The sequence below is a fragment of the Salarias fasciatus genome, chromosome 14, assembly GCF_902148845.1.
Source record: "Salarias fasciatus chromosome 14, fSalaFa1.1, whole genome shotgun sequence".
Taxonomy (NCBI): Eukaryota; Metazoa; Chordata; class Actinopteri; order Blenniiformes; family Blenniidae; genus Salarias; species Salarias fasciatus.
The window spans coordinates 337,501-364,745 of record NC_043758.1 but is presented as its reverse complement, the minus strand read 5'-3'; the positions used below and the strand labels follow the sequence as shown (position 1 = coordinate 364,745).

The 27,245-nt window shown below is 49.8% G+C and overlaps 2 protein-coding genes across 3 annotated transcripts; one reads left to right on the top strand and one right to left on the bottom strand.

Annotated features, from left to right (window-relative positions):
• Window positions 1–6,250: 6,250 nt before the first annotated feature.
• On the top strand, window positions 6,251–7,629 carry LOC115400643 (myosin-9-like). Its single transcript, XM_030108652.1, has 2 exons — window positions 6,251–7,435; window positions 7,489–7,629. The coding sequence occupies exons 1-2, from the start codon at window positions 6,251–6,253 to the stop codon at window positions 7,627–7,629; spliced, it is 1,326 nt and encodes a 441-aa protein (XP_029964512.1).
• Window positions 7,630–16,461: 8,832 nt separating this feature from the next.
• LOC115400464 (integrator complex subunit 4) lies at window positions 16,462–26,864 on the bottom strand. Of its 2 annotated transcripts, XM_030108336.1 has the most exons (24): window positions 26,718–26,864; window positions 25,572–25,766; window positions 24,660–24,777; window positions 23,921–24,027; window positions 23,705–23,819; window positions 23,305–23,390; window positions 23,149–23,199; window positions 22,926–23,014; window positions 22,677–22,797; window positions 21,300–21,371; window positions 21,041–21,215; window positions 20,716–20,921; window positions 20,495–20,637; window positions 20,299–20,414; window positions 20,048–20,181; window positions 19,074–19,240; window positions 18,886–18,979; window positions 17,896–17,976; window positions 17,677–17,807; window positions 17,527–17,586; window positions 17,267–17,426; window positions 17,042–17,185; window positions 16,846–16,966; window positions 16,462–16,753 (listed from the first exon to the last, which is right to left on the bottom strand). In XM_030108336.1, exons 1-24 carry the CDS (start codon window positions 26,769–26,771, stop codon window positions 16,563–16,565), a joined length of 2,931 nt encoding a protein of 976 aa, XP_029964196.1. In that variant the 5' UTR covers window positions 26,772–26,864; the 3' UTR covers window positions 16,462–16,562. The 2 variants fall into 2 exon arrangements, with proteins under 2 accessions (XP_029964196.1, XP_029964195.1); XM_030108335.1 differs by having other exon boundaries at window positions 17,042–17,426.
• Window positions 26,865–27,245: the final 381 nt, after the last annotated feature.

Genomic DNA, 27,245 nt, shown 5'->3' with positions numbered 1-27,245 from the left:
GCAGACGACGGATGATCAGTAGATTGTCTCTCAGCTCTGAAACTAAAGATTATGTTCGATAATCTATTCAATTCAAAGATACAAAAAAAGGAAAAAAAGGACGTTCAAATGAATGAAAGAAATACCAAAAAAACACAAATCTGAATCATACATGAACAAATGCACGCCTGGTTCACTCCAACCCCTCTAGTGGTCTCAATTAGTGATGGGAATTCCGGCTCTTTTTAGGGAACCGGCTCTTTCAGTTCGGCTCACTAAAAGGAGCCGGCTCTTTTGGCTCCCAAACGGCTCTTCAGATTTTTTTTGTTGCTTTAATCGATATATTACCAATAATAATGTAACGTTATGCACAAAATGAATTAATAATTAATAAAAAAAAATGTATTATACTACTATATTATGATAGCCTTTATTTTTTCACTCTGCATTGAACTTTCAAATAATTTAACCTTTTAACTTTTTTATACTAAGCAACTTTAAAGTCAAGCAACACAGAATTCCTGAATAACACATGACACAACAAAATGTAAATTACAAATATTTACTTTTCAGTGCAACAACAAATAAACTATGAAATACAAGAATAAACTTTTAGCTTTTTTATACTTAACAGATTTAAAGTGAAACACAGGATCCCTGAAAAACACACGAAATATAAATTTAAATGGTAAATGGTAAGTGGACTACACTTGTACAGCGCTTTTTACCCTGCATGACAGAGCCCAAAGCGCTTCACACTGCAATATCACATTAACCTGTTCACACCATACTCGGTGGTGGTAAGCTACTATTGTAGCCACAGCTGCTCTGGGGCAGACTGATTTACAGATCTACAAAAAAATAAATTCTCAAATACAAACAATTTTAGCTTTTCATACACTCAACAAATTTAAAGTCAAACAACAACACAGAATCCCTGAAAAAAAATTCAAAACAACAAAATAAAAATTACAAATATTAACTCTTCAATGCTATAAATAAACTATAAAATACAAGAACTTTGATCTATTTACAATTCAACTTTTGACCAATTTAGACTGAAACAACATAGAACCCCTGAAAAACACGCAAAAAAAATTAAAATTAAAATGTGTAAAACAAAAAGAAAAAAATCAGCACTCTCTACTGAAGATTGGCATTTAGAAACGCCAAGTGCCTCAGCTTTGAGCGACTGATTCGGCTTCTTCCATCGGTGATTATCTGACCTGTTTAGAGAAGATTCTCTCAGAGGGGACTGTATATGACTTGGTCTTGCAGACAATGCACTCTGCTTTTGGAGCCATCAGTATAATTAAAATGAGTCCAAATTTGGCTCCTTTTCCTGATATGACTAATATCTTTTTTACTTTCTTTCTTTTTGTCCCCCATATTGCACTCTCTCTCCTCTCTTGACCCGTTCCTGTGCTCACTGTGCTGCTGCTGTGTGTGTGTGTGTGTGTGTGTGTATGTGTGTGTGTGTGTGTGTGTGTGTGTGTGCTCGGCTGCAGCCCCTCCCCCCTCTGCTCAGCACACGAAGCAGTGCAGACAGAGAAAAAAAGCGTCTCGAAGGGAGCCGGCTCCTGATTGGTGGGGAGCCGGCTCCCGTCGTTCACTTCAAAGAGCCGGCTCATAGAGCCATTACGTTCGCGAACGACACATCTCTAGTCTCAATCCTTCCAGCTGATATTTACACACGGATCCTGCAGGTTGATGAAGTTCAGTATCGTCAGTCTTTGTCAGAGAGGCAGTTTTTATATGAGCTCCATTATGGAAGAATCTCAGTGTGCTCGAGTCCTGCAGGCGCAGAACGACGCAGCCTGTTCAACTTTCAGTCGGTTTGGGTTCGGGGGTCAAAATACAAACAGTCCCTGGAGAGCATTTTCCCTCCAGGAAACACTAAAGCTGCAGTCTGCCCGACCACAGAGTCCTGCAGACGGCCCGCCGCCCGCCCGAGGTCCAGCCGCTCTCCCTGCCTGCAGCCGAGTCCAGCCACGCTCCACCTCCTCAAACGTTTTCCACCGATCAACCTTTGATGTTAGTCATGAAGAATGAACCTCAAGGAACCTCGTCTGTTTATTTCTGTTTAAAGTTAATTCTCATATTGTCTAATGTTTTAAGACAGGTTGTTCCAGTTCAACCCCATAGACCCAGACGCTCAGACCACAACAAGACCCCGATTGTCTGCAGACCACGACAAGACTCTAGGTCACAGGTCACATGACCTCACCCCCAGCACTCCAACCATGTATCACATAGTTGATTCGTGGCTGGAGCCCAGATGTGACCCAGCGAAGAGCTGGTTTCCTGCAAAGCCCTTTGTTAGAGCTATTTATTAGTCTTTAAGTATTTTCTGAATATTTTCTTAATTATGTTTTGTTTGTGTAATTTCATATAGTGTTTATTTTGTTTAGATTTATTGTTTGTTTATTTTGCATGTTTGTTTGGGTAATTGGCACATTAGTTTCTGTTAGGCTTGCTTTTGTAGAGTTAATTGATATCACCTGCACTTGGAGGTTATTTAAGGAGGTTGCAGGCAGAGGATCAGGGTGCACCTGGGTGGGGCTATGGTTTTTTACCAGCGCGAGAGAAGCAGCAGGAAGTGATCGCTCCAATTGTTTGCTTGCTTTGGAGAATAAACCATGACAAACCTCACTGAATTTTGTTGGATTATGATTTCTTTTGCCTGCGTAAACCACGACCCGGTGCACCAGTGGCAGTTTGAAGTTTGAGTTTTGATTTTTGATTTTTGTTGCATTTTACACAAATAGCCACTACATAACGTAAAAAACCCGCCCTTGGATCTAAAGGACATTACCCCTCTTCAATGAACTTGTTTGGATTTTGGATTTTGGATGAAGATTCCCGGATCATCTGGTTTCTCGCTTTTGGAATTTGCTTCTTCAACAAGACGGCATTTGGATAAGATCAGCGCAGCAGCTCACCGATTGTCCTCGTCACATGCTGGTATGTTCCTGCAAAGCTGTAATGGAAAACAGCCAGAGCGATTGGAGTTCTGCAAGTCTGAAAGTGTGATGATTCGGAGTGAAGCAGCCTGCCTTGCTACTTTGCGCATTTAATGCGGAATGACCGGACTTTGATTGTGGAGCTGCAGCAGTTTAGGAGATCAGAATGTCTGATGCTGCGCCGTTGAAGAGTGACGCCGAAGGGCCGTCAGCAAAGAGAAGCATTAAAATGACTCCTAAAGGCTTGGAATTTTACATCAAAGTGTGTCAAGAAAAGAGAAGTTCCAAATGTAGACAAGCCAAAAGGTACATGGAAAAAAATCCGCAAATTAATGGAATCAAACGAAAACATCCGGTTGGTGAACTCTGAACTTTACAAGTTTATTTCCTGTTATCAAGACGCAACTGAAACGCATGAAAGCTTCATAAGCCTACCGTTGCCAGACGATGAAGTTGCAAAGCAGAAGGATTATTTCCAATCAAAAATGACTGTTTTTTGTGATTTCACCAGTGAAGTAAAAGCCTGGTTAACTGAGAAAGGACATCCGTTTGTGCTGCCGGATAAAGAAACTCCTGATGCGCAAAGTGTTGCAGATTGTGAGGAAATAAATCCTGAAGACAGTGTTTCCAATATATCGCGTGGAAAATCACAAATTTCAAAGTTGCAATCGCGGGTCTCACGGACTTCCTCCACATCATCTGCACGCATCAAAGCTGAAGCTGAGAAAGCAGCGCTGACGGAGCGCGTCGCTGCGCTCAAGAAGAAACATCAGCTCGAAGCTCAGGAGGAGCAGCTGAGGAGACAAGAGGAAATGCTGAGAAGACAGGAGCAACAGCTGAGGAGACAAAAGGAGCAACTGGAGCTTGAAACGGAGCTGGCAGTAACAAACGCAAAGCTTCATGTCCTCGAAACCAACGCATCTCAGTGTGGCTCACACAGATCAGATGGCATGAACTCTTATTTTGAAAGAAACTGTCAAAACACGGAAAAGCTGAATCCTGATGCAGACACATTCGTTCCAACTAAAGATGAAAATCGCGTTGTGTCCGTTCCTGATTCTGTACCTCAAATAAAGACTGACGGGTCTCAACAAAGGGCAGACACCCAAATGAACGAAGTGACAACTAATGTTGAGGTCCCAGCTCCATCGGTACGAACAAGGGATGAAAATGAAACAACACATCACGTTCAAGCTGAAAATCATCCAGACGACGTTGTCACCATAATGCAAAGGCAAAACGAGATCACTGCTTTATTGGTGCAGCAAAATCAATCCTCTACTCTTCCATCTAGAAACATTCCAGTGTTTGATGGAGACCCGTTTCAATACAGGTCCTTTATTAGAGCATTTGAGAATGGAGTGGAGGAGAAAACAACTAATTGGAATGACTGTTTGCACTTCCTCGAACAATACACCAGGGGGCAGCCGAGAGACCTGGTGCAAAGTTGTCAGCATTTACCTGCAGAACAGGGATATTGTAGAGCCAAAGATCTTCTTGCAGAACACTTTGGGAATGAGTACAGAGTTGCTTCTGCTTATATGGAGAAGATTCTTAACTGGACACCTATTAAAAGTGAAGATGTTGAAGCACTACAGTCATTTTCCCTGTTTCTGAGAGGATGCTCAAACTTAACAGAGCAAATGATGCACATGAAAGAGCTCGATTTACCATCTAATATGAGAAGCATCATTTTTAAACTTCCTTACAAATTAAGGGAGAAATGGAGAAGTGTTGCTTGTGATTTGCATGAGCGACGTGGTCAGAGAGCAGTTTTCACTGATCTTGTTACTTTCATTGAGAAGCAAGTTAAAATAGCCTCTGATCCACTTTTTGGTAACATCCAGGACTCGCAATCCATCAACCCCAAAGCTTCCAATGCTAGTTCCATCAGGCAAAGACAGAAGGGAAGTTTTGCTACCAGTGTCACTGAAGTGCAAGATGCAGTTGTGTCTCAGCAGACAGGACATAAACCCAAATCACCCTCTGTTCAGAATTGTCTGTTCTGCTCACAAAAGAGTCATTCGTTGGATAAATGCTCACAGTTTAAAGTGAAAGCTCACCGGGATAAGATTAATTTCATAAAAGAAAAAGGAATTTGTTTTGGTTGCTTGAAAGTAGGCCACACGAGCAAAGACTGCAGGAGTCGTTTGGATTGCAGTGTGTGTCACCAGAAGCACCCGGGAGTCCTTCACATAGAGCGACAGGATAAAGGTACATCCTTGGCGCATAGTCAAAGTTCTGCCAGCTCTCCAAGTGTTTCCACTACTATGACTCAGACCTGTGGCCATATTGGGGCCGGTTGTGAAGATAATTCTATCTTTTCTATTGTGGCAGTTAAAGTCAAGAGCCAGAAGAGTAATAAAACGGTGCAAACATACGCTTTTCTGGATCCAGGAAGCTCAGGCACGTTTTGTACAGAAACACTGGCAAAAAGGTTGAACTTAAAGGGTAAAAGCACGAGTATTCTGCTGAGATCAATGGGCCAGAAGAAGGTTGTTGATACTCGGGTGTTGTCGGGACTCGAAGTGTCTGGTCTGGATGTGAATGATTTCATTGAGCTCCCAGATGTGTTAACGCAGAGGACCATGCCTGTTTCTGTGTTAAATGTCCCACGTCAAGAGGATGTAGACCGGTGGTCTTATCTAATGAATGTTAAGCTTCATGATATTGATGCAAACATCGACTTGCTTATTGGCACAGACGCCCCAAAGGTGATGGAACCTTGGGAGGTGATAAATAGCCAGGGCGAGGGTCCCTATGCTGTCAGGACCAGGATTGGTTGGGTCATTAACGGACCGCTGCGTGGCAGAGCTGACAGTAAGAGCAAGAGTGGCTGCCTTACTGTAACAACCAACCGGATCTCTGTTGAACATCTGCAAGAAATGCTGGTTAAACAGTTCAACCATGACTTTAATGAGAGATCATCAGAGGAGAAGCTTGAAATGTCCAGAGAAGACATAAAGTTCATGGACATTATGAACAGTACAGCAGCATTAGTCAAAGATCATTATTGCGTTGACTTACCTTTCAGAGAAGAAAACCCTGTTTTCCCAGATAACCGCTGTGTTGCAGAACAGGGCCTGCAGTGCTTGATAAGAAAGTTTGACAAAAATGAGCATTTCAAAATGTAGTATGTCACATTTCTTCATGATATGATTCAAGGATATGCAGAGAGAGTGCCTGCTGACCAAATGATAAGGAACTTGACTCTGCTTTGTCTCAGAAGATTCAAGCTTTCAAAGTGGATCAGCAACAGCCGCAGAGTGCTGGCGTCAGTTCCAGTGGACAGCAGAGCAAAGGAAGTTATGGAGCTGGACTTGGATAAAGATCAACTTCCAGTGGAGCGAGCTCTGGGACTACAGTGGTGTGTGGAAACTGACAAGTTCAAGTTCAAGATCTCCGCCTCACAACAGCCTCAGACGAGAAGAGGCATTCTGTCAGTGGTCAGCTCACTGTATGATCCATTGGGATTTCTGGCTCCGTTCATCATGCCGGCCAAGCTGCTCCTGCAGGAGCTCTGTCGAAGAAACCAGGGCTGGGATGAAGCTATAACTGAGTCGTTTGGAAAAACGTGGGCAGACTGGCTTGAGGACCTCCACAGGGTGGCGGAGTTTGAGGTTAATTGCTGCTTTAAACCCAGAGACTTTGGCGACCACGTAGTTGCACAGCTGCACCACTTTTCTGATGCAAGTGAAGTTGGATATGGAACGGCTTCCTACTTGAGACTGGAAAGTGATGGTGAAGTTCACGTTTCATTTCTCTTGGGAAAGGGCAGAGTTGCTCCGCTCAGGCAGACAACAATTCCTCGCTTGGAGCTCACCGCTGCAGTTCTTGCTGTCAGAGTTGCAAAGATGCTGCAAAAGGAGCTGCAACTTCCGCTGAAGGAATCCGTTTTTTGGACCGACAGCACAACTGTCCTGAAATACATCTTCAACGAAACCAAGCGATTTCACACCTTCATGGGAAACAGAACTGCTTACATCAGAGAAGCCACATCTGTTGATGAGTGGAGATACGTGAGCTCAAAGGAGAATCCAGCAGATGAAGCATCCAGAGGCGTGCGAGCTGGGGAGTTCCTGAGAACCCAGAGACAGAACCTGGAATGCAAGACCAAGATGCAGAAAGAGTTGGAGGATGTCAACAGCCTCCTGAGTGAAGCGGGGGGCAACAACATCAAATCCAGCAAGGACCTTTCTTCGTTTGAATCTCAGCTGCAGGATACACAGACGTTGCCTCAAGAGGAGACTCTGCAGAAGCTCGGGCTGTCAGGCCACCTCAGGCAGCTGGAGGAGCAGAACAACCTGCAAGAGATGCTGGAGGATGAGGATGAGAGGAGGATGAATGTGCAGAAGCATCTTGCCTCTCTGCAGGCCAACTGTGTAGCTCACCTCAACCTCAGGAAATGGCAGTGGTGGAGACTTCTTGCTGAGGTGAAACCTCTGCTGCAAGTGACCCGGCAGGAAGAGCGTCAGGAGCTGGAGAAAACCGCTGTAAGGTTGAGGAAGACTTGACTGAGCTGAACGGCCGGACCGCAGATGTGCAGGCTCAGATCACTGAACTCCGAGCTCAGCTGAACAAGAAGGAGGAGGAACTGCTCGCTGTGTTGACCAGGATCGAGGAAGAGGCTGCAGCCCAGAAGAAGCTGGAGGCCCACATGCTACCACTCCAAGAAGATCATGGATGATGGAGCCTGGTTCAGTTGTTGCGCCTTCAAGCGCTGCTGGAGGGCAGCAGCTTAGCATCATTGACCACTTCTCTCTCTCTCTCTCTCTCATCTCTCTCTCCTCTCTCTCTCTCCTCTCATCTCTCTCTCTCTCTCATCTCCTCTCTCTCGTCTCCTCTCTCTCTCTCTCTCTCTCTCTCTCTCTCTCTCTCTCTCTCTCTCTCTCTCTCATCTCTCTCTCTCTCTCCTCTCTCATCTCTCTCTCTCTCTCTCTCCCTCTCTCTCTCCTCTCTCTCTCTCTCTCTCTCTCTCTCTCTCTCTCTCTCTCTCTCTCTCTCTCTCTCTCTCTCTCCCCCCTCCAACAGAGACGTCCAAGAGAAATCACTCACAGAATAGCTATGCTAATAGTTTAGTTGGGGTAATAGCTCATTTTGAGAAGTAATGGTAATTGTGGGTTGTACACAATTAGGGGCCGGAGTGTTAGAGCTACTTATTAGTCTTTAAGTATTTTCTGAATATTTTCTTAATTATGTTTTGTTTGTGTAATTTCATATAGTGTTTATTTTGTTTAGATTTATTGTTTGTTTATTTTGCATGTTTGTTTGGGTAATTGGCACATTAGTTTCTGTTAGGCTTGCTTTTGTAGAGTTAATTGATATCACCTGCACTTGGAGGTTATTTAAGGAGGTTGCAGGCAGAGGATCAGGGTGCACCTGGGTGGGGCTATGGTTTTTTACCAGCGCGAGAGAAGCAGCAGGAAGTGATCGCTCCAATTGTTTGCTTGCTTTGGAGAATAAACCATGACAAACCTCACTGAATTTTGTTGGATTATGATTTCTTTTGCCTGCGTAAACCACGACCCGGTGCACCAGTGGCAGTTTGAAGTTTGAGTTTTGATTTTTGATTTTGTTGCATTTTAGACAAATAGCCACTACACCCTTGGTTTTTGGAGGCTCTGGTTGGACACCGGCCCTGAACCTGAACGGGTACCAGTCTGGATAAAACGGGCCTGAGTGAAAGCTCTGTGGTCTGTAACGCCCACAGAATTCCAGACTCTAAACTGGAGGAACAGGCTTTTTTAATTTTTACATGGTTCTTGACATAACGCACAGAACATGTCAGAGTTCAGGTGGAACCACTTCCTGTGGACATTTTCAAGACAGGACAACTGATGGAAACTTCAGCGATGTGAATACCTTCAGTTATCTAAAGTATGACGCACAAACAGCAATGTAACTTGTGACAGAAACATTTTATTTAAAGAGTAAAAATGTTTTCTTAACGGATTATTGTGCTTATAACGTTCTCTTTATGGCAATAATCTGCTGATTGGGTGCGAGTTGAACGGTCACAGAAACAATCGGCGCCGGTGCTTCATTTAAAGTGAATACGCTTCAGGCTGTTTTTGAAATGGTAGAGGGGATATCTGTGGCCATCTCCAGGCCCAGTTATGTTGCCCACTGTTGCCCTTCCGAGGTTGGTGAAAGATCAACATCGACTTTGGGTCGTTGCAGTCGGCGACCATCAGAGATCCCAGTCCGTCGGCGAAGATTTCTGGAGATCGAGACAAAGATTTGTGCTTCAAATGAAATGCTGCAGCGAAAGCTGAGATTCCGATTCCTCCTCCTCCAGGCTCCCCTTGATGTCCGACCCGCCGGAGCCTGGGATCAAAGCCCACCTTGTGAACAGCACCAGTTCGGACCAGGAAGAAGTTGGAGACGCCGCTGACCAGTGAGCAGTGGGGGTAACCAGGAAGGAACCCGAACCGGGCCGAGCCGGCTCTCTGGTGCAGGCAGCCACCTTCCAGGTCCTCTCCCTCGTCTCAGCTGTTGCGCTGGACATCTCTGCTGCGGTCTCTTTGCACCGGTTGCCAAAGAAAAGTTAATTATTTCCATGAGAGAAGAGACGGACCTCCATGTTTCTTTCGCCTGGGAACTCACACAGACTATATTTATTGACGCACATGCAAAAAAATAAAATAAAAAAAAGCGTCTCAGTGCGCGCAGGCACACGTGATGACGTCGCTGCGTAAGCGCTAACGTGGCTTTGCTGCCTGCTCAGCTGTTGGTCTGTTTCCCATGTATTCCAGGCATGTTTATGGTGGTTGATGTTGAATGTGTATGTAAATGTGATATGTTGATGTTAATATAGAGAGAAAGGAAAAAAGGAGCTTTGTAGGTAGATTTTTATTTTGTTGCACTATAATGTAAAGTTAACAGATGTTTTGATGCCTTTTCTATTTTAGATGTGTCATGATTTTCTTTAATTAAATGCCACTATATGATCACACACACACACACACACACACACACACACACATACATATGTAGCTTTTCTGCGTAGTTTTTCCGTGTCTGAACTGGAGCGAACAGAGACCAGCTGCTCAGCTGTTGGTCTGTTTCCCATGTATCCCAGAGTAAAGTGTCTTGGAGCTCCATCCTTCCCGTCCCTTTGCTTTCTACGCATCAAGCAGCGCAAAGTAGTGGAAGGTTACACCTGCACAATGATATGGACACCAGACTATCTAGCAATTTCCATCAAATGAATTTGACTCTATTAATTTTTAAGTTAACCCTTTAACTACCAGCTCGACTGTTTGGCAGAGGTCATCATTAAATTCAGGGATATTTAATGTGTTAAAGAACAGAACAAATCAAATTATTGTTTGGTTCTAGTATCACTTCAGGGAGCAGAGAAAACCACAATCATACAAAAAACAGATATTTCCAGTGTGTGGGATTAAAAGGTTTTAAAAGTTAACAGTTCATTGTGTGATAGCATAAAAATGCACAAGTACTTGGGACAAAGTCAATCAGTAAAAGCAGAAATGTGTAAACCATTAGAAATGTTTTGATGAATAACAGACGTTATGTGACTTTATATGCCATTATATCAGTCAATGGGGAAGTTGCTTTATTGCAGTTGAGACCATTTCGAGTCTGTGACCAGAAAAAGTTGATTTCAACTTGTGAACCATGACAACGCTCTCAGAGTCAAAAAGGTCAATGACCTCTTATCTGCAGAAAAGCACCTCTTTGTGTCACCTGTCGCTCACCAGGGGACTGAAATGATCCGTCTATCAAAGACATATAGAGATATAACTTTGGTTCTGACAGGACAGCAGCCTGTAACTCAGTAAACTCACTGTTAGTGTTGACTTCACAGTGAGCTGCGTGAGGCGCAGGGCAGGGGCCATCCTGTGATACACTGAGCAGCGATACTCAACCCGCGGCTCTTTTAAGTCCCACTTAAAAAAAAAAAAAAAAAAACGAAAAGAAAAAAAAAACAAAAAAGAAAAACATTGTCAGCAGAATTGCGGCACCGGCAGGCCTGGACGGGTCCGAGGCGGCGGCTGCGCCGGTGGCTGCGCCGGTTAACCGAGGTGATCCAGACTGCAGCGCAGAGCGTACAGGGTCAAGCCACAGTAATCCATAAACCAGATCTTGAAAACTCACAGACAGAAACTGACTGAGGAGGTACAACGATCCCTGCAGTGGACTGCAGCCAGCCTAAGTAGGCAGCATCACAGGTGTAACGGACGAGGCCACTCCCCGGACAGGTGAGTCCAGTACGCTGATGAGCCGCCCACACAGCCTGCTCACCTACAGGAGAGGGCAGAGAGAGCAGCAAGGCAGACCCAGGGAGTGGCCACGACAGTCAACCAATGTCCAATTAACTCTTGACCCCATTCAGTGCTTATCATTCAAAAACAACAGTTGACCTTGTTTGGTTATTGCTTCATATCTCGCGACTTTTCCTAATTTGATGTGATAAAGCATAAAATCAACCTTGACAATATTTTTCAGTGCACTGAACACATATTGCACTCATTGTTGTTCCTCTGGGCTGAAGCTGACCACAAGCCATTTTAGATTTGTCAGTTGTTCTTACTGTGACCTAATATTCCCACACCTGCAGGTGCAGAGTTGATGCTGTTGAGTTGGTACTTTGTAGGTGGGGGGAAAAAAAAAACAAAAAAAAAAGCTATTCCCGCGGGATTTTTGATGGTTCTCGTGATGTGAGCATGCGAGAAAAAATGACTTTTGGACTTGTGCCAAAATGTGGAATCCAGTGTAGACTTGCATGTTGATCATATCCAATGAAGTCATCATTGGAGCTCTTCATAACACCATGAAGTGAAAACAAAGCAAAAGTGTGCATATATGGACAGCTGGAAAGATCTGGACGTAGATGACTCGGAAGCCTCCATTAGCTTGCTCATTTTTGCAGGACTTAACAAATCAGAGTAAGCCTTTGAGACGCTAAGACTGTTAGAACAATATTTCCAGCCACCATGTCTCTGAAAACATTCAAGTTTTGGAATAAAAAAGAGGAGGGGTGAGTGAGACTACACAGAGACGAACCACAAATATGTTCCAAAAAAAGGAAGATTAAAAATAAGCAAATAAATATTTCATATTTCAACAAAATATACCAGACTGACCCCAGATTGACCCCAATGGTAAAAAAAAAGAAGTTATATTTTAGGATAATAGGAGGGTTAATATTTCACCAAATGATAGTAGCAAATCATTCTCCAAATTGACCTCGTCAGGATGGTCACCCCACACCTTATGGGTATATTTTTTGATGTGGATAGTTGAGAAAAATGCATCAGTATTTGTCACTCTACTAAAAGGAACCCTTTTTTCATATGGATGGATCATAATTTGCAAAAGTTGACAGCAGGAGGAACAGAGGAAGATGGGGCAACACTGGGAATGCACATTAGTTTTGAATTGAAGGACAGCAGCACACTTCATGCCCATCAATGCTTGAGGTTGTTTGCCTTTTATTTGGGGAAAGGTTGAGTCCTGTTGTCTTTTCCACCAACTTAAGTCTCCATTTAGCACAAATATCATCCATAAATGTGCAAAGGCACATAATGGGCCTACCAACAAGCAGGGGCAGGTCCAGACTTTTCCCAACCAGGGTAATGACTTATGCAGATGGAATGGAGTAATATGAACCCATACGCCAAAAAATAGCATTCATTTTTAAAAATATTTGTATTTATTAAAAATACAGAATAAACATGCTACAACATTGACAGAATAGAAAATAAACACAATAATAAAATAATGATAAAAATGGTCTGAAAGAAGGATTTGGTAAAACATTTAAAACTAACATTGGACTGGACATGCTGCAGTTCAATAAGCGTCTTGATAAGCTGTCTTCATTAGTGCTTTGAATTTCAAAATGTTATGATCAGAACTCAGAAGAGACAGCAGCTGTTTGATGTTATTTTGCACATTTAGCAATAAATATAGAATAGAATAGAACAGAATAGAATAAAACAGAAGACTTTATCAATCTCACAGTGGAGAAATTTACAGGTGTATCGGCTCATAGAACCCACAGCGGGGTGCAACAGTAATGAATGGTGCAATAATTAACAAGTAACAGTGCAAATCATACTAGGATTGATAATAGAAGCTAAAGACAATGAAGATCTAACTGTATGTACAACCTGAATCTTAAAAATATAACAGGAAATATATAATATATACAATATATACAATGCAATATGCAACATACGATGCAATATATAACTATACAGTATGATATATAATATGTACAATATGCTTTAACGGAGTGAATGGATGATAAAGTGTCGCTGAATTTCTTAAAGGGGGGGTGCAGGATACTATAATGTCCAGGATTATTGCTCATATTCTACACAGTAGAACTGTACAGTCTGACAGCGGTGGGGATGAGAGGCCTGTGGTAGCTCCTTCCTGCTCTGAGGGTCTCAGTCTCCTCTGAAGGAGCTGCTGAGCTGCTCTACCGTCCGGTGCAGTGGCTGAGAGCTGCTGTCCATGATGATGATGATACCTGAATGATAACTGTCTCACTGTAGGCCTCAAACACAAACTGATCAAGCTGATCATGAGTTATTGCAATCTTGCTACCGTAGGTGTAATGCTGCACTTGATGCTGCATCTGCTGAAAAGGTTTATGGAGATGTAGATTTCATTCTTCAGCAGGACCTGGCCCCTGCTCACAGAGCCAGAACCACTGGGAAATGGTTTACGGACCATGGTACTGCTGGGCTCAATCGGCCTGCCACCTCTCCTCACCTGAACCCCAGAGAGGATCTGTGGGATATTGTGAAGAGGAGGTTGAGAGTCAGCAGACCCCCCACTGTGATGAGCTTCAGGCTATGGAAGCATCCTGGGCCTCCAGAACCCTCCGCAGCGGCACAGGCTGATGCCTCCACGCCACGCCGCACTGAAGCATCATTCTACAAAAGGATTCCCCACCAAGTATTGAGTGCATAAGTGAACAAAATTATTTGAAGGTTGACCTTATTTTGTATTAAAAACACTTTTCTTTTATTGGTCGGATGGAATATGCTAATTTTTTGAGACAGGGATTTTTGGTTTTTCTTCACTTTTTGGCCAAAATCATCAATATTAAAACAATAAAAGGCTTGAACTACTTCAGCTGTGTGTAATGAATCTAACATCTATGAAAGTCTCTAATGTTTATCAGTACATTACAGAAAGTACTGCACTTTGTCACAATATGCTAATTTTTTGAGAAGGACCTGTACTACATCATAACTGATCGATCACAACTCAGATCAGCTGTTTCACTGCTGGAGGTTCGTCCAGAAAAGACTTTACTGATCCGGATCCAAACTCCTTCACGGTACCCATTATTTAGACCCTCCAGGAAAACGCGATTATGAGATCGCAAGAATTCACGCATAAATCACCCTTTTGCCGCTGATTATGCGGAGGTCACATATTTTCCAAAAGGGCAAATAATCCGTGCAATAATCTCACATTTACTGCGAAAAAAAAAGAGAAATGGTCTGACTTGAAGTGCTGTGACGTTCAATGAACGAGTTGTTCGTCTTAAAGGTGCTGTAGGCAGGATTCCGCATCTCCGCCATCTTGCTTAGGTTTACCTAAGCAAGATGGCGGTTTGACCCATCTAAGATGGCCATTTGAAACCCAGCACAGCCAATCCTGTCCTGTTTTCTCTGACATCACGCCCTTACGCAAGTTAAGCCCCTCCCACAAGAACGGGCGATGAACGCGCCTCAACCAATCATGGCTAGAGCCTCATGGGCTCTTCTGATTGGTCAAAGATACCTGGAGCTGTGGAGATTCCTTTTCAGCTCAGAACAGAGACAGATGGAAACGCTGCGCCCTCGCGGTAGTGCAGTTATACTACACTCCTAAAGGATTATCAATGGATACTCTAACATTTAATCCAAAGAAAACACAGAAAAATTAGCATTGACTAGCAGAATCCTGCCTACAGCACCTTTAATGGCTCTTTTAAGTGAATGATGAGAGCCGGTTCACAGCTGTCTGAGAGCCGCTCCTTTGTGCAAACTGTCCACGCTCCCTTCACATGTCTCCTGAGTGTCTCCTGGGTGTCTCCTGAGTGTCTCCTGGGTGTCTCCTGGGTGTCTCCTGAGTGTCTCCGCTGCCTTCATGTGAACGACCGAGTTTCAGTTTTCCGCAGCAGCTCCAGTCACCTGAACGCAGCAGCTAACTAGCAGAGGAGAAGAGTCCAGAACCCGGAGAGGAGCCGGTGTTTTGGAAGAACTGGTTTCCTTATTAACTGGCGACTGGGTTTCTTTCACATCCCTTGTTGCTGATAGATGTTAAAAACCAGACAAAAAGCCGTGTCAGACCTTTTATGAGTCTGATTTCAACATCCGCTGCTAGGCAATGGAACATACACTGTGTGTGTGTGTGTGTGTGTGTTCCATTTGTGAGTATTGGTGAGCATTTTGAGTATAGATAAAGTAATATAAAAACGAATGTGACGGAGGTGCGTGTGTGATAGAGAGATAGAGAGAGAGAGAGAGAGAGAGAGAGAGAGAGAGAGTGTGTGGGTAATCTACATATCTGGCATCTTTTCGCGTATTTCACAGCATACTTCAAAACTGTCTGCAACTTTACCACATAAAATAGCAATAAAACCCTGCATATTTATTTGCATAATCAAGCATTTAGCTCGCATAATCTGGGATTTAAAGGTGCATTGAGGAGTTTGCACGTTTTATGCGAAACAGCGCCCCCTGCAGGCCTTGGGCGTAATGCAGCTTAGTGAAAAACTCGTGCCTGTGGCTCCCGTGCACGGAAGAGAGAAACTCCTTCCTCGCTCATTTAGTAGCGCTCAAGTAAAATGTAAGTTTCTTTCACCTGGTGGAGTCTGTGTGGAGCTGTGGCAGTGCTAGAAGCCAGTCTGTTCTTACTTTCTGGAAGATCCTGCTCAGTTGTTGCTCACTAAGCATCTGGCGGAGTAATGGCGGACAAAGCGAAACTTAAGGAAATCAGGTCAGTGGGAGCGCGCATTACGTCATTCCTTTCAAATTCTCCCCCAAAAAATTCTGGTGCCGTACCGGCACTGTGACTTTCAAGTGACAATTTAGCGCTGTTAGAGGTACTTGCAATGAATATGTCAGGGCACATTGTACACATCATTAAAAATGTGTAACATATTTATGGTGGAAAATAAGTATTTTTAAGGTTGTAAAACTCCTTAATGCACCTTTAAGTAAGCATAATGAAGAACTTTTGCTCACGTTTATTTGGAGGGTCTAGTTATTATAACCACTGCCTCCGGTGGGTGGAGGCAGCAGCACCACCTCTCAGCTGTTCTCACCTGCACCAGGCCGGTCTCATTCATCACTCTGACTTCAGTTGCTGCTGCAGGAAAAGTCCAGAGAGACGAGGACAGAGAAGACCCGAGTCTTTCAACCCTTCCCCGAACTGACGGAGGAAAGTTCTTCCCGCAGCTTTGATCAGCAGAGTTCAATCAATTAAAACATCAAAGCTGCTTCACCTTCATCAAACCAACATGAAGATTCAGTTCAAACAGAAGAGAAGGAAACAACTTTAATGTGGAGTTCGACAGGAAATGATTCAGAAGACAATAAAACACACTGGAGCTGGTGGTGGAGCTGGAGCTGGGGGCGGAGCCTGTCAGCGGCGGGCCGGTTTGGGCATGATGTAGACTTTGACGGCTTTGCTGAGCGGGATGGTTCCCTCCACTGCAGCCTCTGACGGAGCCAGACCGTCCATGCTGTCGCTCCACCCCAGCCTGGAGGAGGAGGAGGAGGAGGAGGAGGAGGAGCTGTAGGCCAGCAGGAGGCGCACTTCCACCTGAGATGGCTCTGAGAGACAGAAGCAGAAGAGGAGCAGAGCTGAGAGGAGGGTGGAGCCCTCTGAGTCCAGGGTGGAGCGGACGCTGGACGGCGGTCCTCACCTGTCCAGGCCGTGTGGGACAGGTACACCTGTGTGATCAGCCTGTGTCTGGAGGGTCCCGGCTTCCTGAAGTCCCCGGGTTTGGGGTGGACCACGTGACTCTGCCCGTCTGGATACAGGACCTGGACACGGGGCGGGAATGGACCCGGCGTCAGCCGAAGAAGACGCCGGTCCGCGGGCGGAGCGACCGCACCCACCTGGACCCTGACGGAGCTCTGAGGGTCCCGGACGTGCTCCAGCGTGGCGTCCAGGTCCAGCGCCACCACCAGGCCGGACGTGAAGCGCAGCGGGTTGTCCGACTCTCCGCTGGGCTCCAGGATGGAGGCCCGGGCTCTGTGGACCTGGAGGCAGCGGGGGGCGGAGCTGAGGGGGCGGAGCCGACGGAGCGGGTGACGGAGCGGCCGACGGAGGAGGACTCCTACCTGCTGAGGCGGCGTGAGCTGCAGGAAGCCGCTCTGCCTCAGAGCGCTCTGGAGCAGCTTCACCACCTCCGCCCCTTTAGCCGCCCACAGCCGGGGCAGCTGCTCCACCAGCCGCTCCACAAAGCAGCCCTGCAGGTGGAGCAGCTCCGCCCCAAACTGCCTGATGGGCGGAGAAGAGAGAGGAGCTCAGGGACGACAGGGACGAGACGGAGGAGCGGAGGTCCAGGAGGACATGGAGGAGGCAGAGGACAGAGGCTGACCTGTGGAAAGTCTCCACGTCCTGCAGGAACGTCTCACAGCTGCTCATGAGGGAGTCGGTCCTGAGGAGACACAGGGAGGACAGCTGCTGTGAGCGTGTGTGTGTGTGTGTGTGTGTGTGTGTGTGTGTGTGTGTGTGAGCCTCCACCCACCCCTGCCTGCGTCGGGCGCTCAGGATGAGCTGCAGAGCTCTGGCCTGCAGGCGGACGTGATGGACGGACGCCAGCTGTCCTCTGTCCAGGCCGCTGAACAGGAACTCCAGCTGGTAGGAGTCCTGCAGGATCTGAGCACACACACACACACACACACACACACACCCCGTCAGCACACACACTCACACACGGGGTGTGAGTGTGTGTGAGAGCGCCGACCTGCTGAGCCGCCGCCGTCGCCGTGGCGTTCTGCTGCAGGCACAGAGGCACGGCCACGTTCCACCGCTTCTCCTGGAGAGCCTGCAGGACAGAGCAGCTCCACCCTCAAACCTCCTCCACCCTCCTCCTCTCTCCTCCATCCCCCTCTCCTCTCTCCTCCACCCTCTCTCCTCCACTCTCCTCCACCCCCCTCTCCTCTCTCCTCCACCCTCTCTCCTCTCTCGTCCACCCTCCTCTCTCCTCCACCCTCTCTCCTCTCTCGTCCACCCTCCTCTCTCCTCCACCCTCCTCTCTCCTCCACCCCCTCTCCTCTCCTCCACCCTCTCCTCTCTCCTCCACCCTCCACTCTCCTCCACCCTCCTCTCTCCTCCACCCCCTCTCCTCTCCTCCACCCTCCTCCTCTCTCCTCCACCCTCCACTCTCCTCCACCCTCCTCTCTCCTCCACCCTCTCTCCTCCACCCCCTCTCCTCTCCTCCACCCTCTCTCCTCTCTCCTCCACCCTGTCTCCTCTCCTCCACCCTCCTCCTCTCTCCTCCACCCCCTCTCCTCTCCTCCACCCTCTCTCCTCTCTCCTCCACCCTCTCTCCTCTCCTCCACCCTCCTCCTCTCTCCTCCACCCCCTCTCCTCTCCTCCACCCTCTCTCCTCTCTCCTCCACCCTCTCTCCTCTCCTCCACCCTCCTCCTCTCTCCTCCACCCCCTCTCCTCTCCTCCACCCTCTCTCCTCTCTCCTCCACCCTCTCTCCTCTCCTCCACCCTCTCTCCTCTCTCCTCCACCCTCTCTCCTCTCCTCCACCCTCCTCTCTCCTCCACCCTCTCTCCTCCACCCTCTCTCCTCCACCCCCTCTCCTCTCCTCCACCCTCTCTCCTCCACCCTCTCTCCTCTCTCCTCCACCCTCTCTCCTCTCCTCCACCCTCCTCTCTCCTCCACCCTCTCTCCTCCACCTCCTCTCCTCTCCTCCACCCTCTCTCCCTCTGTCCTCCACCCACCTCCATCAGCAGCAGCTGGCAGTGCAGGTAGGTGGAGCAGAAGTCTGCGGCTCCGGCCAGCTCCGCCTGCAGCTCCCCCAGCCGCCGCAGGTCTCTGACACAGAGCAGGGTCAGGGGTCAGGGGTCAGGGTTTTCCCATCATGCACTCTGCCCCGGGGGGGTGGGGGGGTGGGGGGGGGGGGGCTCACCGGATGGTGAAGTCCAGCAGGTCCCGGGCCCCCGCCGCCTCCGGGTTCTGGATGGCGCTCGCTCTCTTCAGGCTCTGCTGGAGGAAGAGCCGGGCCGCCTCCACCGGGCCGGGGGCCGGGCCGGACCGGGGCCGGGACCCGGCCTGGACCCGCTTCCTGCCCGGCAGCTGGAAGACAGGAAGTGGACTCGCTTCAGACCTGCTGCCCCCCCAGAGGGTCTGAGGACCGCAGGAAGACCTGCTGCCCCCCAGAGGGTCTGAGGACCGCAGGAAGACCTGCTGCCCCCCAGAGGGTCTGAGGACCGGTGGTCTGGACCTAACATCCAGTCTCTGGCCTAAAACCTTCTACTGGTTCTGCTTCCTGAGGAAAACCAGCTGCTGACCTCTGATCAGCTGATCAGCCTCAGGAGGCTCCTCCCCCTCTGATCAGCTTCAGGAGGCTCCTCCCCCTCCGATCAGCTTCAGGAGGCTCCTCCCCCTCTGATCAGTTGATCAGCTTCAGGAGGCTCCTCCCCCTCTGATCAGCTGATCAGCTTCAGGAGGCTCCTCCCCCTCCGATCAGCTGATCAGCCTCAGGAGGCTCCTCCCCCTCTGATCAGCTGATCAGCTTCAGGAGGCTCCTCCCCCTCTGATCAGCTGATCAGCTTCAGGAGGCTCCTCCCCCTCCGATCAGCTGATCAGCCTCAGGAGGCTCCTCCCCCTCTGATCAGCTGATCAGCTTCAGGAGGCTCCTCCCCCTCTGATCAGCTGATCAGCCTCAGGAGGCTCCTCCCCCTCTGATCAGCTGATCAGCCTCAGGAGGCTCCTCCTCCTCTGATCAGCCTCAGGAGGCTCCTCCTCCTCCTCGGTTTCATTCTCGGTCTGTCAGAGCGGACCGGTCAGGGACGTGGTCCCCCAGCGTTCTGTGCTGGACTGGACCAGAACCTGTGCGGTCTCTGTCCGCCCTGCTGGCAGGACATGAAGCTGGGTTCTCACCGGTAGCGGCGGCACCAGGTGCGACAGGCTGTCCCTCAGGTAGGCGTAGTGTCTGAAGGTGTGGTCTGAGAACAGAGCCGGCATGGTGGGGCAGGACGTGGCGGCGTTGAAGACCAGCACCAGGACGGCGATGTCTGACAGCAGGTCCAGGAGTCAAGGAGGACAGTCGGAACCAAACGGCGGTCCACGTGGGACCGGGAGGCGGAGCTTCAAACTGAACCCAGGCGAGGAGCGGCAGCCACCGAGGATACAGGCCGGGTCGTCCATGTCCGGCTCCGGAGTGTCGAAGAACGGATGAGTGCTGAGAAGCTCCGGGGCCAGAGGGAGGACCAGAGTCGGGTGGCGAGAGCCCAGGAACTTGAGACACCTGGAGGACGGAGAGAAGAAGGGATGAGGACAAGGAGGACAGGGAGGACGGCGGGACACGGACCGGAGCCGGGGTCTCACTTCCAGACGGAGTTGCGGTCTCCGGGGTACTTGTTGAGGTTCTTGAGCAGCTCCAGCAGAGCCAGCTGGATGCACTCCTTGGTGGAGACGTTGGTGCAGCACAGCAGCTCGTGGAGCGCTTCCCTGATGTCCCGGGACGAGTCCTGGACACAAGGACACGGCGGCGGCGTCAGGGACTCCTGACCGCCGGGCCCAGAGGGCGGGGCGGGGCGCCGACCCACCTCCAGCACGGCCAGCACCGTGTCCAGCTGGTCCTCCCTCAGCGTGATGTGGGTGGAGATGTCCCTCAGCACGTGGATGGACTGCAGCCGCACCTCCTCGATCTCGTCGTTGAACATGTCCACCAGGAAGTCCAGACACTTCTCGGCGAAGCCGGGCGAGGACCGGGCCAGCCGGCACAGCGCCTCCACCGCCGCGATCCGGACCTCTGCAGAGACGCAGGCGGCGGGACGCCGTGAGGACGGGACGGGCCTCCGGAGGACGGACGCACGAGCCGGACCGCGTGGCGACGGGTCCGGCCCCCGACCCGGATCCAGAACCCCGTACCGAACATCTCGTCCTCCAGGCCGTGGACGAAGGCCCCGCAGGCTCCGGAGGCGATCAGGTTGACCGTGTTGCTGTCCAGCTTCTCCTTGGGGGCGTCGTCGGCCCACTTCCTGCCCGAGGAGAACTCTCCGGAGGCAAAGAGCTCTTTGGCTCGTTCGTGGGCCGTGCGCTTCCTCTGCAGAGACAGAGGGCAGAAGGTGAGGCGGTCCCGGTCCCGGCCCGAGGACAGAGGACAGAGGACAGAGGACAGAGGACTCACCCTCAGGTCCGACATCAGCTTCTTGTCCAGAGTCTGCTCCAGGAAGTGAGGACTGACCTGCAGCATGGAGCCCTGACACACAGCAAACGTTGACTCAGTAAGAAGTGGAGGGTTCTACTCCCAGATCAACAGACGTCTGCTCAAAGGTAAGGCTAGGCTAACGCCGTAGCAATAGCTCGCTAGCAAGGTTATAAGAGCAAGATGCCGCTAAACAGAAAACTAAACGTCAAAGTCATGGTTATTTCCAGAAGGTTGCGATGAATACTGACACACATATAAACCCCTCAGACTCCTCTGGGTCTGGGTTTGAACCAGCACACTTTAGAGGATGTTCCCTAGCTAGCTACCTTCACCAGAGCTCCAACCTGTCAGCAACGACCAAACTCAGTCAACGCCCTCCTGGAGCTCAGAGTCCTGATCCACAGCAGCAGGTGTCGTTAGCGTCGAGGCGCCTAGCGAGCGAGCTAAGCTAATCCTAACGCCACAGATAAACATAAGTTAGCAAAACTGGGCGAACAGGAGCGAACGGACCCAGCAGCGGAGAGCAGGAGGCGGTGCTGGCTGCAGGAGAGGTGGAGGTCGTGGCCTCCTCCACCGCCCTGCTTTCAGCCTGATCGTCGTGCAGCTCCCGTCGTTTCTCATTTCAACATTTAGGATCCACCGCTCCACCGCAGACCGCTGCCTCTGCCGCCATCCGGAGGACGCTGCTGTGGCACTGCTCCAAACACACCGACACTCGGAGGGAGGCTTCTCCTGCCGCTTGTGGCTTCAGCAGCAGTCACTCAGGGGGCGGGGCTTCAGCAGCAGTCACTCAGGGGGCGGGGCTTTAGCAGCAGTCACTCAGGGGGCGGGGCTTTAGCAGCAGTCACTCAGGGGGCGGGGCTTCAGCAGCAGTCACTCAGGGGGCGGGGCTTTAGCAGCAGTCACTCAGGGGGCGGGGCTTTAGCAGCAGTCACTCAGGGGGCGGGGCTTTAGCAGCAGTCACTCAGGGGGCGGGGCTTTAGCAGCAGTCACTCAGGGGGCGGGGCTTTAGCAGCAGTCACTCAGGGGGCGGGGCTTCAGCAGCAGTCACTCAGGGGGCGGGGCTTCAGCAGCAGTCACTCAGGGGGCGGGGCTTTAGCAGCAGTCACTCAGGGGGCGGGGCTTTAGCAGCAGTCACTCAGGGGGCGGGGCTTCAGCAGCAGTCACTCAGGGGGCGGGGCTTCAGCAGCAGTCACTCAGGGGGCGGGGCTTCAGCAGCAGTAACTCAGGAGGCGGGGCTTCAGCAGCAGTCACTCAGGGGGCGGGGCTTTTAACAACAGTAACTCAGGGGGCGGGGCTTTTGCCAAAGACCAGCTCTCTGCTCCCTGATTGGCTGCTGGGCTTCACGGGTCTCACCAGAGTCTTGGCCGCCTGCACCCGGACCATCCAGGAGCCGTCGCTCACCATGTGGCTGATCTTCCCGAAGGCGTCGTCCACCAGGCGGATCTCCTCATTGGACGACGGGATGGGCACGATGCTGCAGCACAACCAATCCCTGATCAGTACCTGATCGACCCCTCTGCAGGACCGGCCGCTCCGGGACCAGTCAGCGCGGAGGTCAGGGGTCAGCCGGTCTGGGTGGAGCAGCAGGTGGAGGAGCCTCACCTCTCTGGAAACAGCTGACTGAGCACCCAGACCATCTGAACTGCTGCAGAGCGAACCTGTTCATAGTCATCTGACAGCAGCCGGCAGGCCTGAACACACACACACACACACACACACACACACACACACACACACACACACACACACACACACACACACACACACACAGTCCAGATGTGACAGCAGCTGGTGGGCCAGCAGGGAGGCTGATCGGGGATCCTACCTGATCGTAGATGATCTGCTGGATCTTCATTCCTCTTTCATGCAGCTGCAGCTGCAGAGCAAGCAGAGCATGACTTAGAGAGAACGAGCGCCATCAGCCGTCGCCGGCCCCCCCCCGGACCGCCCCGGCCCCCTCCCAGCCCCCAGCAGGACCCACCATGGCCTGGAGGGCGGCGGTCCTCACTCGGGGGTCTTGGTCCCCGAAGTAGTCGCTGATGACGCTCTGAACGTCCTTCACTGCTCCTGGATTCAACAGGCACAACACAGGACAGCCGCTCAGGACCAGCCGGCTCCGCAGCGTCGGGACAGACAAGGTGAAGACGGAGACAGACGGAGACAGACGGAGACAGATGGAGACAGACGGAGACAGATGGACGGAGACAGACGGAGACAGAAGGACGGAGACGGACGGAGACAGACGGACGAAGACAGACGGAGACGGACGGACGGAGACACACGGCTCTGCTCTCGGCCTGCTTTCACCTCCATGTGGTCTGCTGCCGTCTTCGGCACCATGTGAGTGTGTGTGTGGGTGTGTGTGACGGAGTGCTACACACCCAGCGATGTCCCCGGTCCCTCAGTGTCCTTAGTGGGAGGAGCGTCCACCGTCCCCAGACATCCCAGCAGCTGCAGACACTTCTTCCTCACCCCGAAAGAGGCGTCGGCCAGGTGCTGCAGGGAGAGAGGGGCTGAGGACTCCAGACCACGGGGTGTGTGTGTGTGTGTGTGTGTGTGTGTGTGTGTGTGTGTGTGTGTGTGTGTGTGTGTCTCACCTTGTAAGCCACCTCAGTGAGCCTCAGTCTGACTGTTGGACTCTCAGGAAGCTGAGTCCCGATGAGCAGCAGAGAGTCCAGCAGCTGGGCCAGGACCTGGTGGGACTCTGAACACACAGGCTGTGAGACCCTGTCCGGAGGTCCGGGGGCCCCTGGGGGCCCCTGGGGGCCGCCTCGGGACCGTTCACTTCCTGTATTTCTCAGTAAACTGTGTCAGGCATGAAGCAGCAGACTAGCAGCCGATATCAGATGCAGATCAGACATGAAGCAGCTGCTGCTCCAGATCAGACCCACAGAGACATTCTGGTGACTGTCCACCAGGAGGCGCTGCTCTGGAGCCATGAAGCACTCATCTTGAAGATGAGGCCGGCGCAGCTTTATGCAGCTTCAGTGTGACCAACAAACAGAGACTCGGTCTCAGGAAGCTTTTCAGGAGTTTTAACTTCCGTTCAGAACCGTCAACGTTTTATTACGTTCAACATATTTTTGTACCTGATTGAAACAGTTTTGCTTCTTTGCAGCTTTCTTGTCAACAAAATGTGAAACTTTAGCTGTTTTAACCGTTTTCCCTCTTTTTAAACAGCCGGGCACATTTGTTTCCAACATTATTTAACTTCATTCTTTCAGAAATTCTGGAAATTTCAGGGGGTTTTCAGCTGTTTTGTCATTTCCCCCCTCTGGCCACGGCCCCCCGCCCCCCTGCCCCCTGCCGTCACATCAGTGTGCAGGTGTTTCTTACTCTCGGAGCTCAGCGCGTCGATGGCGTCCCCCACGATGCAGTCGGGGCTGAAGCCCGGGGTTTTGGACAGCAGACCCAGCAGGGAGGCGATCTTCAGTCTCACAGAGTGATCCGTCTCCTGAGGGACCAGACAACAGCACTGAGGGTCTCTGATGGACACGTGTCTCCACCGGGAGGTCTGCTCAACCTGCTGAACCTGCTGGATCCACCGGGACGCACGTCTGGGAAACACGCCGCCGGCTCCACTGCTCTGACAGGAAGTGGAGACGCTTCGGGACTCATTAAAATGCTGGGATTGGGTGGAATCAAGACTATTCTGATGTTCAAAGACAAGACACACTTCCAGGAAACATCAAGACGTGTGTGGGGATCAGGGAGGAGGATACAACCTAAGAGGGAAAGGAAACTTTAAGAACCAGCGTTCTGATGCTGCAGTAGAAGATGTGTGTCACGGTGTGGAGGAGCACTGTGGAACCGTCTCCAGGAGCATCTGGAGCAGCACACTCTTCTACAACACCTCAAATCTTCACAGAAAGCAGATGTTTGGAGAGTCTGCTGATGATGAGCAGCAGGACTCTTTCTAAACAACACTCAGCCTGAATCCCATCAGAGACGCCCAGTGGAGAGGAAGAGTGAAGAGGCTCCTGGACTCTGTTCCCTACATGGAGCCTCATCTGAGCGTCTGGCCGCTTCTGATGTGCACGTGTACATGGGCACATGCACGGCTAATAAGAGCTGTCGTTCTAACCGCTGCGAGGAACTCCACGGTTTAAACCAGTGCAGTGTGATCCTGTCTGCCTGCTGCTGCCATGCAGACCAACACATGCAGGACTCTGCAGGCCTGCTGGACCAGGATTAGCGGCTCTGACCCTCTGAGTTCGGGGCTGGACCGTGGACAGGAGCCTCCTTTACCTTGTAGTAGTGCTCCAGCAGGATTCGGACCACGCCCTCCACGCTCTCCGCCTCCACGGGCTTCCGAGCGAAGTGCAGCAGGTGGAGCAGGGCGTCGGTGGAGCTGGCGGCTTTGCAGAGGTCGAGGTGCAGAGCCGCAGACTTGCTGGGTTTAGACAGACGCAGCTTCTTGGCCGGAGTTTCCTCGTGAGGAATCTGGGAGCAAACAAACAGCCTCGACTGAAAACTCAGCGTCACGACCAGCAGAAGACCCTCCACTGCCCAACACGCTCTTTTCTCTCACTGGGGAAAGGCTCTGCAGTTTTTCTCTCCTGTTCTTATGAATCCAAGTCTGACAGCAGACTCTGTCAGAGCTTATCTTCCGGCACCCAGCTCATCCTCAGGCTGCTATTCAAGCAGAGAACATGAAAAGCCTTGAAACATCCGCTGCGACAGAGTTTCGCCACCTTTACTCAACGTCTTTCGGTTTTTCTTCTCACTCGTCACTTTGTTTATGTGTTAAAGTTTTCTGGCTGCAATGTTTTTATGGAGGGACAAAGACGAACCTGCTCACAATCAGTGGGGGCTGATGTACTGTGAGGTTTAGCATGAATTCAGCAGGAATTCACTTCCTCAGCCCTGGACTGCAGCTGGTCTGCTCTTTCCCTGTGAGTCAGGACACACTGGGTGTTTCACTCCAGTCAGAGTGTTGAGGAATCACCAAAGTTTGAGGGTTTTCTTTAACAGGGTGTCTCAATAGTTCACAGGTTGGTTTCTTTGGTGCCTCAGTTACGATTATTAACAAAGGGAAACTGCAGAAAATGAGGGCATGGATGTAATAAACATATGTTCATGTCGATATAAAGGTGGTCGTTTAAAACTCATATTTTACTACTGAAGCAGTGATGACAGCCAGAATAACCTGTGCAATAAATATAATCAATACTGAATCATAAACTTCAGGCAGGGCTGTTTCACTTTTCATTAGTTATTCATTGGGTTTATTTAGTTCCTGTTTAAGGCCAGTCGTTAATATTTAGACATTATTCAGCTCGTTGTTGTTCTGTTGTTAGCCGTTAGCTTCTCATTTAGCATCAGCTCATTTAACGCGACTGTTTCCGTCTTCAGTCCACAAGACCCGCAGAAGAAAACCTTCCAGAGACTCACTTGAACAACTTTGGAGAATTCTTCGTACACTCGTTTCTTCAAATGTGCTGCCATCTTCACAGAAATTGTTAGCTTAGCTTAGCAACGCGAGTCACGGCGCGGACTGTCCCTGCTCGCTTCCCGTCCGCGTTTCTTCTTCTACGGCTGCTTTTCTCCTTCTTCGTTTCGTCGCGGTTTGTCTGCGTTGGATGACCAGCAGCGCCACCTTTTATTTTTCAAGTAAAACAACAATCCAGTTCATATGACACATTAAATTCACACCACGGAGTCAACAGGCGCAATTGAAATTTTTAAAATCCACCGCTGCGATCATGCACAGAAAGTAAAGGCGAGGGGAACAACTGAAAACGAGAAAAAGGAAGGAAAAATACGTGAAATTTCAGTGTACACGGGCTGTGTCACAGTTCAGATGACTGCATTCAATGAAGCACAGTTATCAATTGTTTTAATTGATTTTTGGGTTTTTTGATTGTTTAATTGAGGTTATTTATTGCTGTACAAGGCAATAAAGCATGATTTCCCCCGTGA

Coding starts and splice junctions, on each gene's coding strand:
- LOC115400464 (XM_030108335.1), bottom strand. CDS start 26,771: ATGGCAGCACATTTGAAGAAACGAGTGTACGAAGAATTCTCCAAAGTT. Junction 24,778..25,571: donor TGCTGGAGCACTACTACAAG/GTAAAGGAGGCT, acceptor CTGGTCCCTCAG/GAGACGGATCACTCTGTGAG. Junction 20,638..20,715: donor CGGTGCTGGCCGTGCTGGAG/GTGGGTCGGCGC, acceptor CCTTGTGTCCAG/GACTCGTCCCGGGACATCAG.
- LOC115400643 (XM_030108652.1), top strand. CDS start 6,251: ATGGAGCTGGACTTGGATAAAGATCAACTTCCAGTGGAGCGAGCTCTG. Junction 7,436..7,488: donor AGGAGCTGGAGAAAACCGCT/GTAAGGTTGAGG, acceptor GCAGATGTGCAG/GCTCAGATCACTGAACTCCG.